The sequence below is a fragment of the Castanea sativa genome, chromosome 4, assembly GCF_040712315.1.
Source record: "Castanea sativa cultivar Marrone di Chiusa Pesio chromosome 4, ASM4071231v1".
Lineage (NCBI taxonomy): Eukaryota > Viridiplantae > Streptophyta > Magnoliopsida > Fagales > Fagaceae > Castanea > Castanea sativa.
In genome coordinates this window covers 27,582,495-27,594,003 of record NC_134016.1, presented here as the reverse complement: position 1 = coordinate 27,594,003, position 11,509 = coordinate 27,582,495, and the positions used below count along the sequence as shown (strand labels likewise).

General features: G+C 36.3%; 1 protein-coding gene and 2 long non-coding RNA genes across 6 annotated transcripts; all 3 read left to right on the top strand.

Moving 5' to 3' along the window:
- Positions 1-11: 11 nt before the first annotated feature.
- On the top strand, positions 12-1,017 carry LOC142630446 (uncharacterized). 4 transcript variants are annotated; one of them, XR_012843315.1, is made up of 4 exons: positions 12-304; positions 405-524; positions 660-727; positions 831-1,017. It is a non-coding gene; the product is annotated as an uncharacterized LOC142630446 (long non-coding RNA). The 4 variants fall into 4 exon arrangements; XR_012843316.1 differs by having other exon boundaries at positions 660-735; XR_012843318.1 differs by having other exon boundaries at positions 405-560.
- A 46-nt stretch (positions 1,018-1,063) lies between these two features.
- Positions 1,064-5,551, top strand: LOC142632659 (protein STRUBBELIG-RECEPTOR FAMILY 5-like). The gene is made up of 12 exons (XM_075807026.1): positions 1,064-1,091; positions 1,441-1,573; positions 1,688-1,759; positions 1,862-1,927; positions 2,555-2,626; positions 2,712-2,783; positions 3,395-3,466; positions 3,537-3,602; positions 4,335-4,397; positions 4,485-4,647; positions 5,353-5,412; positions 5,522-5,551. The coding sequence occupies exons 1-12, from the start codon at positions 1,064-1,066 to the stop codon at positions 5,549-5,551; spliced, it is 897 nt and encodes a 298-aa protein (XP_075663141.1).
- A 1,160-nt stretch (positions 5,552-6,711) lies between these two features.
- On the top strand, positions 6,712-7,784 carry LOC142630568 (uncharacterized). Its single transcript, XR_012843353.1, has 2 exons — positions 6,712-6,765; positions 7,369-7,784. It is a non-coding gene; the product is annotated as an uncharacterized LOC142630568 (long non-coding RNA).
- Positions 7,785-11,509: the final 3,725 nt, after the last annotated feature.

Below are 11,509 nucleotides of genomic sequence, written 5' to 3'. Positions count from 1 at the left end.
TGGTTTTGATTTTCATATGACCCCTCCTACGCACCCTGAGACACCCTCATACCCACCCACCAGCTCCAATGCACCCACTTTGCCCATGACAATGATCCCCACTCCTAGCTATACAGAGCATCATTACCCACCTACCTCATCCTCATCCGACCCTTTAGGGCCTCCAGTTGGGATTGACACTGATGTACCGGACGAGCATCCCCCTCAGCAGCCCTCACCCCCACGAGGTAGACCACAACGTACTAGAAGAGCACCCACTTGTGGGACTGGTGGACACAAAATAGGACACAAAGGCGGCTCTATGGTATGATAACATTACCAACAATGTAATGATATATCTTGTGGTTCACTTTATTCTTATCATTACACCGAATATTGATTGTATGCATCTAATGTCTTTGCAGCACGATGATGAGCCTAAGGATGATGCCCCACAGCCTCCTCCCCCCGCGCCCAAACATTACATAAGGGTTAAAAAACGCAAAATTGGTGAATCTTGAAAAAGAAGCAATACCTGAAATGTGGTAAATAATTTTATTAGAAATTATTGGAATTTTAAGGTGGGCAATATTTTGCAATAACATTATGCATGTACTTGTGTTCTATTGAGAACTTGTTACTAAACTATGTATTGGTCTTGTGTGATGGGACTCTTACAGAATCTAGGAAAAAAAATTTATGGCGAATGTGTGTTACCATTGAAAGATTACTGCATCAAAAACAGAAGGTTCTTATGTTATTATAATTGATTTTATTATTATTATTGGTATTGGAACTCGGGTGGTGCCTGCTTCTACACTTGTTCACCCAATTGCTTATTCTTGCTGCAGGTTTTGGTGATGACAGCTCAAATTCTGTTGAACATTCTGAGACACAGTATAATCAAAATGGAAGCAATTAACCTCCTTATTCTGGATGAGTGTCATCATGCTGTGAAGAAACATCCATATTCTTTAGTGATGTCTGAGTTTTATCATACAACGCAAAAGGAGAAGAGGCCATCTGTTTTTGGAATGACTAGGTAAGCAATTTTACTAATGGAGAACACTTGCTTTTTGAGAAAATGTGGGGCATGTTAAACTTGTGTCCTTGTAAGTGCCTATATCAATGCATTAAAAGGTGCAATGTAAAGAACTAGGATCTTCTATGTATTTTGACAAGAAGGCATCAAGTGGATGTTGAAGAGGTTTTATGCTTGTGAGTATAGTTTCTAATTTATCCATAATGAGTATTGTAACTCAATCAATTTTGTTATATTTGCATCTGTTCTGTGTTTTGGATCCTATACACATAGACATCCTTCAACCTATGGGAGTTGCATTTTTATTTGTATGCATCGTTACTGAGATTAAGTTAGTTTTCTCTTTGAAAAGATTTTAAATTGGTAGTTATGTATCATTGAAATTGAAGATCGTGATGTTTGCTAACTGTATTTTGCAGTTTCTGCCCTTAATGTGATGTATAACAGCTTGAATTCTAATTCAAAACTAACTGGCTGGAAATCAAGTGGGGGTGACCCTTGTGGTGATTCCTGGTTAGGGATCAAGTGCTCGGGCTCATCCGTAATCGAAATGTATATATCATTTTCAAATCTTTATCTGCCTTATGTTGAGAACTTACTGTTCATATTTTACAGAATGTACTGAAATTTCTGAATCAAACCTTCTTTTTGCTAAAACATTTGCAGAAACCTATCTAACCTTGGACTCACCGGATCAATGGGATACCAGCTTTCAAGCTTAACATCCGTCACTCACTTGTGAGACCCGTTTTTAAAAATAGGCATCTTTTTATGTCACAATTTTCTTTTACCTTAGAAAGAACTTCACCTGAAGTCAATGCATTTGTTTGTCTAGTACAGTGATTTAAGCAAGAACAACCTAAAGGGTGAGATACCATATCAACTCCCTCCTAAGGCAGTTTACATGTAAGTCATCATGAAAAAAAACTCATATAATTTTTGTAAATTATCCTAAACTGAATTTATTTTGATGCCATTAATTTTTTGTTTACTGTACAATGATCCTTTTTTGGCACTGTTATGGTCTATGAGCATGATTTATGGTATCCTGCTGCTGTCATTTGAAACTTTACACTGTTCCTCTAGACTCCTTTTATTAATTTATATTCTTTTATTTACTTTCATCTTTTTATCTTGTTGTTTTTACTGAGCTTTGCAAAAGAGTGGCATAGTTGAGCTAATTTAATCATTGGAGAAGGTTGAATTTCATCAGTACCATCAATATAGCTTAAGTTGATGGCCTGCATCACTGTTCACCTCCTACAATTATTTATCTTGGTGGCTTGTGTGATGAACTTAGTGATTGCATATGGTGTCATATATGAAATTTACATACTTCTTAAAGAAATTATATAGATCTTTAATACATTGCAGTCCATCTGCCAAAGAAGACCTTTTTCAAGACAGTAGTCTTCGATAATATTCTACCTTATAACTAGCTTCTTGTCAATACATTTATATTGGCCTTATCCTGATCTATTTGCATTGACCTTAAATAATTTACAGTACTGATATTGCACGTTTGAGGTGCAGAGATCTTTCTCAAAATGGCTTCACTGGTGGTGTGCCCTACTCAATTTCTCAGATGGCTGACCTTCAATACCTGTAAGCAATTTTTTATTTGATATTTTTAATTTTGGCATTTTTTTTTTGGCAGTCCTGTTTCTTAATTATTTGATGATGGGTGCAGATATCTTGGTAACAATCAGCTGAAAAACCAGTTGAGTGATATGTTTGGAAAACTTTCAAAACTGAAAGAGATGTAAGTATTACTAACATGACAGAAAATTTCTTCTTTTTTCCTTATTTGAGTGGGAATTGTAAGCTCCTGCTTGCTGTGAGCAGCTTTACAAATTCACGGTCTTGCATTTAATATGAATTAAGCTGGCTTCTGGCTTTTTACAGTAAACACAAAATTGTGTATGTGCTTAAGTCTATCTATTGATATTTTTTTTTATATAAGTAATGAGAAAATTTTGTTAGAATATCAAAAAAGTGGCACCCAAGTATACAGGAAGTATACACTAGGGACAAAGACAATCAAAAACACAAATCACAAGCATCTCTCTATTGATATATTGCAAAACTTTTATTTTACTTTCACAAGGGCCTATTCTATATATTAAACTTCCTTATAAGATCATAAAGTCTCTCTTATGGGTTCCTTACTAGCTGAACTAGATCTGGACTCCATATGAACATGTTGTATAACCATTTTATCAAGTTATTCATTGGCTTGATTGAGATTACAAATCTGCTATCTCACTAAATTTTGATTTAAAAAAAAAAAAGATGTAACACAGTATAAAGATATTCTTTATAATTAATGATAAAGAATAATTTTTCTTATTCATACCATGAACTGCCTTGCAGGGATCTTTCCGACAACTCACTGTCGGGCAATTTGCCTCAGAGTTTCAAATCACTCAAAAGCCTCAAAAAATTGTAAGAATAAATTCATTTTAAATTTAGATCTTTAAATTTCTGTGCTGCTAAATTTCTTATCTTCATACAGGAATCTGAAAAACAATCAATTCAGTGGCTCAATTAATGCCCTTGCTAATCTTCCCCTTGATGATTTGTAAGTAGGCATCCAGTTCATATTTTATTACTTTAACATGGTGGTTTTCATGAAAATTGTACAAAAAATAATATTCATTATTTCATTTATTGTATTTATTTTATTTGTGGCTTAGTTTATCCTTTTATTGTACACTGTATTGAAAACATATCTTCTGTCTCATCCGATAGAATATTTGTAAAACTATTTTTTATATTCCTTGGATTTTACTCTATACAGCCTCAAATGGTAATCATTCTCTGAAAAAGTGAATAGCCAATATTTGGGGTTAAACCTTTTCTAATATGATAAGGTATTTAATATACTTGACAAAAGGTTTCATAGTCATTGAAGAATTATAAAATGAGATAAATTATGTGCCGTTTCCTTTTCTTAATTGAATATGGTGCTCACTATTTCTATGTGTGCATCTTTCCATGAATCAAATGATTTAACTTAGTTATCTAGTCCAACACTGAAGTGTACTTTTATAATTCAAACTGTGCATTGAAAATGGCCTCCCCAAATAATACCGGCTAAAGAGACATCCAAAATTTAAACCAGATGGAATGTACTATCTAAAAGGGCTTGGGGCAATCATAGAAAAATTGTTGCCTTCCGAAAGCACAATGCTCTCTTTATCATCTTAGTTACAAGGGATACCATTGAGAGTTTAAAATTTTCATTAAATAAATATAATTATAAAGTATTTTGTGTTGCATGATATATTTTAAATTCCATCCTTAAATGCAGGAATGTTGAAAACAACAAATTTAGTGGATGGATTCCAGACCAATTGAAAGAAATAAACTTAGAGTGAGTGTATCTGTTCAAATTACTCTTATTTATGGATGCAATTTTTAAGAAGTTGTTTCTCTGACTTTGTGATTATCTTTAATGAAGATCTGGAGGTAATTCCTGGTCATCTGGAGGAGCTCCTCCTCCTCCTCCTGGTACACCACGTGTTGCTGATCGACACACGACTAAAAACCATTCTGGAGGTAAGTCTGTCCTGAGTGGAGCAGCAATAGCGGGAATAGCTTTAGGTGCACTGGCAGCAATTGGGGTTCTAATTGCACTATTTTCAAGAAGAAAGTCATCTCCTTCCTCACATTTCCTTGACATCCATTGATTTATAAAATAAAAATAAAAATGACACCTATTAATTAGAGGAGTTTGTCTTTGGTGGAAGCCAATATGTGTGTTGGTCTGTTTTCTTCTTTTTAGGAATCATTGGAAGGAAATCTATTCTAGAATTTCTAACCGATTTTCCTTGGAGGTGCATGTAGATGAGTAGAAAATCAAACTTTGGTAATTAAGTTAGTGTGCACTATCCTGCCTATAGGGAAAGGATCTCCTCCAATGCAATCCTCCAATTCCCTCCCAATTTTAGCCTGGTTTGAGACACGCGGCATTTATTTGATTTTTAAATGCTACATGTCTTACACCTAAATAAAAATAGGAGGAAATTAAAGGATTCAATGGGAGGGGATCTTATTCCACAGATAAGAGGTTTTGTACAATGCTTGTGCCAATATACTTTACTGTTAGATTTGACTCTTTGTTGGCCTTTTCTCATCAGTCTTTGTCTGCTTTATGTTGGGGTAATATGTTTGAGTTCCTTCATTGTTAAGTGAAATCATCTGTTAATGAAACTTGAAACTCATTCGTTTATTTTCCATATGGCATAAATGTTCTGAAACTCAATGTTTTCATAGCAAATGCTTTTTGTTTATACTGGTGGTTAAAAGGTTTGTTTCTTGTGTTGCAGTGTGGGAAATCTGCAGCTATCTATGCTTGTGCGCAAGAGCAAGGGTTTGAGATTTTGGAGGTATCACTTGAAATTGCACAATTTTTTTTTGAACTGTATTGACTATTCTAGATTTGATGGTTTCACTGATTGATTTTATGTATCCTAATATGCATATAATCATGAATAGGAAGCTCAAGATGCTGGGATGCATGGTTAAAAATTAATATAGCCATTGATATGACATAAGCTAACATGCACATAAGCTAGGATGCATTTCCCTTTTTTTTTTAATCCTTCTAATGCACTCAAGTTCCCCTGTTTTCATTTAATACTATGCATGTTGTAGTGTGAGGGCAAGTGCCTTCCATTCAAGCGATAGGAGAATGGGAATCGGCCTCTCCCAAAAAACCAAAAGTGGGGGGGGGGGGGGGGGAAGAGGGCGCCTACCACCTTTCCCATATCCACAAAAGTGGGATTTTGTGCACCGGGTATGGCCTAATGCATGTTGTGGCACACCGCAATATTTTGGATTCTCGCACATTTTGTGTTGGTCGGTCTTGGGGTGGATTTTGACACCAACCTGAAGTTGGTTTGAATATATCCTAACCAATGCCAGACCAAAGCAATTATTAAGTTGATAGGCTGGTTTCACATGAGTTGGTTAGAAACGAGTTGGGTTGGTTGGATTCGGAGATTGGCTGCAAGTTATTACTTATTACTTGAATCAATTAATTATAGGATTGGTTGAAACTGCTTTTTAACGGTTAAACCCAACAAATCCTTTTTGGTTTGGGATTTTCAGACATCATCTTTAGATTCTTGAAAAAATATCTATATGGTGTTGGTAGGTTGCGAAACCGTGGGCAAAGATGCTTGCCATTGAATCCAATTTGCAATAAATTTAAGCTCTAGTTTCCCCTCTAAATAACCGACTACCCCCCGATTGTTGTGTATGAATGCAAAGCACAAAAAATTTCAGTTAGTCATTTTGGAGTTATTGTGTTTATCGGTAGAAGTGTTTCTATTCACTACATCGGTGCTATGAGAAATGGTTTGTTTTGCCTTATTCCCAAGGACGGCAAAAGTAGCAGTTTTGCTTTCACTTCGATCTACTTATTGATTCTTCTTATTACCTGAACTTCAAGCAACAAGTATGCTACGGCAGAAAGCGTAATTGTCTTCTTTGTTGCTGTTTGATATAGCTAGGGGTATATCCCACTACTGCTATCAACAATTTGAACCATTTTAACATACCGTTAAAAGTCAATTCAATAACTTGTTGTATAGTTTAACTTTATGGAAACAGCCTTTCAAGTGAAAGTTAAATGTGTCTTATCTGTTGCTTTGTTAGCTAAGTGCATCGATCGTCGCAAGTGGAGCTCTAGTGAAGCAGAGGTTTGGGGAGGCTCTAGAATCACGTTGGCTCAAAAGGTTTGTCAATTTATCTTTAGCACTAGTGGCTGTGTTTTTAGTTTCTCAACTTTATTGTGCTGGGTAATTGTATCTGACTAAACTTTCCAACTATGCAGTCTTTTTTTTTTTTTTTTTACTATGAAAATTTCTTATATGTTTAATTGTTTCATGTGTTTGTTGTGTATTGCATTTAACATGAGATAAATAATTCATTAATGATGACGATGTAGAGGGTGCAGTAGAAAATAAAAAGTGGGCAGAAAAAGGGAAACGGGGCCTCAAAATAATATAAATGTATGATAAAGCAGGACTAGCACTTGTGAGAATCTAGCTTCAAAAAATTCTTTTCAACCACTTTTTAGATGCACTTTAGAATGGGATAAATTTGCCAGATCATCAATATATGATTTATTTATGGCTTCCACTTGGTGGGGTTGTAAATATTTACGGGGTAAATTGCATTTTTAGTCCCTTAAATATAGGTTCGATTTTGGTCCTTCAAATTTTAAAATGTAATAATTTAGTCCCTTTGTCTAATTTCTGTCCATTTATTACTTGCATTTTTGGTCCCTTCTCGCTTTATGCTGTTTGATGGAATGGTTTTGCATTGAAATTTTACAGGCCTACCAGTGGAGAAGTTGCAACAGACATCCAAGTAGATGGAGCAGCCTAAGCTCACAGAATGGCCTTCTAAGAAAGACATAGGCCATATGTTTGAGTTTATAGCATGTTATGTTGCATGTGAAAGAGCTAATGTCTCAAAAAGTGTCCTGAGTCAGATTTTAGAATACTTGACATCACAAAATAATTTTCCAACTAGTGTTTCCTCTCATCACATAACTTCAACAAGAAGGGAGAAGCAGGTGCTTGCCCTTCTAGATTTTATATGGTTTGTGGTTTGAAATTTTGTTCAATTGCTGATCTCACTTTTTTTTAGTTTGCTTAAAACAAGTGAGGGAAAGGGGGATTCAAATCTAGGTTCTCCTCGTAAAAGAGACCGAGCATATTCATTGAGCCACAAAGCTCTTGGTTGATAATCTCACATGTGGTTAAATTTCCATGATGACATCAATGAGTTATCTGCGGGGTGTTTGGGTTATAGAGACTAGTTACAAAGATTTTATTTTTTACTTTTATAATTTGTAAACTCCTTATATAGTATAAATTGCCTTAACTGGCCTGCAATGGTTTTTCTTTTGGAGATGTTTTTTCCACTTTATCATTTGGTGCATTGCCAATTTGTGGTTAATAATCACAATCTTGCGGAAGACAAAATTGAGATAAATTGATAATTAATCAATAATTTCGGTGGATTTTCAACTAAGGTTAAAATTTGTATCTTATTTAAAATTTACAAGAAAAAGAAAAAGAAAAAAAAGAAACAAAAGCAGAGAGTTAAGGCGTGACGTGTAGGAAATTATTTGATTTGAGAAAAAAAGCTCGGTGGTTTAGTTGTTTCAAATGTTAGATCTGTTCAGTGGGGCTCATGGAACCTTTGGAAGTGGAATGCCAAAGGATGATCAGAGTCTTTGATGACAATGGAGATGGACGAATTGATTTCAAAGAATTTGCCAAAGAATTTAAATAATGACATTCAGTATTACGTTAGAAAAACGAGTTTTACTCACGGAATATTGAGTTTAGACCATAATTTTCACCAAGCACTTATAATTCTTGCAAACACTAATACAAGTACATCTTTTCATAACATACCAACAACGAACAACAGGGAAAAAATGAGCAAGTGATTTCCTATAAACTTAGCCAAAAGTAATGAACAATTCATCTTTAGATTTGCAAAAGGTGCACGTACAATAGGATCATTTGCCCTCATGATCATTTGCCCTCATTGCGGTGGTATCTGTACTTAGTTTTGTAGGTTTGCCGACCATGATGTGGCCAACGCTTCCAAGACTCTCGTACGTGTATATTGGCATATTTACGAAATCTCTCTTCTTTCCAACCCATTTCCCTCCATAGTGGTCTATGTATGTTTGTAGTTGTTGATCTGCTGGAACTTGTGATAATTCATTTGTTGAAGTAGATTGAAACTTGTTTCTACGTGTACGAGATGATGTTGAGGCGTTGCGACTCATAGCTTACTCAACCTACAAAGTTAGTGGTGTAGGAATAAGAAAAGAATTGTGGTACATTTATAACCTCATTCCACTGTGTATTCAATAATAAAATTTAATATATTCAGGCTTGTCATGTCAATACAGGCTGGAAAACCACTACACGAATTTTTTGTTCAAATGTTCCCAATGTCACAGTGAGATTCTCTTATTCGGCGTAGTTGCGGTGTATCGCCATGACTATTCAGCTGAACAGTATTCATGTGAAGAGTATTTAGCATGCTTGTGTTTCATCCGACATGAACTTGACAAGACAATACCGAGTTGTGTTACATGCATAATAAACTTTTCGGGGTCTTCAGCATCCTTGAAAACAGTGCATTGCAAAATGATGCAGATCTGTGTATTGACGTGAGTGTGAATGATATGACTAGATAGGGTTCAACAGTGCCGAGCTATTGAGCAGCACATGTAGCACTATGAATATCAGTGTAGCAATGGTGGACAGCTGACCCCTAAACTCGAGAATTTGTTTTAATAAATTTAGATTTTGAATAAGGGCTCTCAACCTAAACTTGTTGTCTCCAATTATATATGTAAGTACACAAAGATGGATTTTCCTGACCAAAATAGAACAAAGTGGACTGAATGGACCAAATTAGACCAAATCAGACCAAATCAGACCGAATTAGACCGAATTAGACCAAATCAGACCAAATCAGACCAAATAATTAGACCAAATTATCCAAATCAGACCAAATAATTAGACCAAATTATCCAAATCAGACCAAATCAGACCAAATAATTAGACCAAAATTTTCTTTTCAGACCAAATCAGACCAAATCAGACCAAGTAAGACCAAATAAGACCAAATTAGACCAAATTAGACCAAAATAGACCAAATCAGACCAGATTAGACCAAATTAGACCAAATGGACCGATTTTATTTTCCACTATAACTCCAGTATTAAAGAATCGAGATACCAAAGGAACTCGAGTTTTAGAGACTCGAGTTCCACTGGGCAAATATTTTTTCCCCAACTGCTCTGTTTCAGGCAGAGAGGCAGAGAGGCATGCCCTGTTTCAAAAAAATTTGCCCAGTGGAACTCGAGTTTCTAAAACTCGATTTTTACTGGGCAAATTTTTTTCCCCAACAGCATGCTCTGTTTCAAGCAGACAGGCAGAGAGGCATGCCCTGTTTCAAAAAAATTTGCCCAGTGGAACTCGAGTCTCTAAAACTCGATTTTCTCTGGGCAAATTTTTTTTCCCAAGGAACTCGAGTGTCTAAAACTCGATTTTTACTGGGCAAATTTTTTTTTTCCCAGCAGAAAATGCTCTGTTTCAGGCATTGTTTTACAATGTAAATGCACTCAAATCACAACAAAAGTCATTCTCAATATATCACCATTCTAAACATGTCCAACCACGCTTAATTTGCAATTCTAACCATACTACTCAAATCACAATCTTCATAGAGGTACATTGGATAGAGAATTACAAGTACATTCAACAACAATCAAAAAGTTCACATAGAGCCAATACAACGTCGTCCATGGAAGGATGCCTGAAAAACGTAGAGTATTTACATTAGGAGACAAGATAGTAAACATTAGGTAAACATCGAATGAACAACAATTATTTAACCGATGCATAAATTGTTGCCAACCTACCTAGTGTGGAACATGGCCGCTTGTGGAAGCACCGCGGGACTGCGGACATTTTCTGCGGTTATGCCCGGAAGCATGACACAGTCCACATGTCTGCTTCGATTGACTCTCTATCAAATCTGCGTCCTCCCTCCGCCATCCCGGTTCTTGATCCTTATTCCTCACTCCATCCATCTCATTCCTTATTCGTGACTTCACCGGTCGACCTTTGGCCCGCAACAATGCCGGATTAGGCAACCACTTTGGCCCCATGGGATCCCTCCATAATGACTGTGACTTAGGAACCACAAATGCATGCTCATAAGTGTTAAGGGCATGGTTCAAACCATAACATGGGTGAATATACGTGGTCGAATCAATATGTAAATAGTCACATACTCTAATTGCATGTGAACACGGGATCCCTATATTTTGCCATTTCCCACAACTGCATGTTTTTTCCCGTAACCGAACTTCGTAATCGTGGTTTCCCCTCCCGTGCTACACACGTTGAGTTGGGTAACTACTTGAAATATCAGCTCTTCATTGCTAAATGGCTTGAGATAGTGTTTCTCGCATTTACGCTTATTTCCATCCCACGTGGATAAGGCATATTCACTCCATTTCTTACCCTCTGACAACTCATAATGGTATTCTTTGCGCCGGTCGTGGAAATATTGAACAAGTTTGTTCCAAGTGAACTCAACCAACGCGGCAATAGGAAGGCCCCGTGCACCTTTCAGCACACCATTGAAACACTCTGATATATTGGTTGTCATTGCTCCAAAACGTCTCCCACCATCGTATGACTGGGTCCACATGTCCACATCCTCACTCATTAGGTATGTGTATGGAAGATAATCTTGATTCTTTTCCTTACCATCCCTCCCCGTCACCTTCTTCTTCTTCCTAATGGCCTCAATTTCCACTTGCTTAATGGAGTCCATTATGGTAGCAAATTTAACTACCTGACTAGCATATCCCGCTTTCAACGCCGCTAACTTTAGAGTCGAGTTCTGAAAATGGGTGTTGAAGTTGCT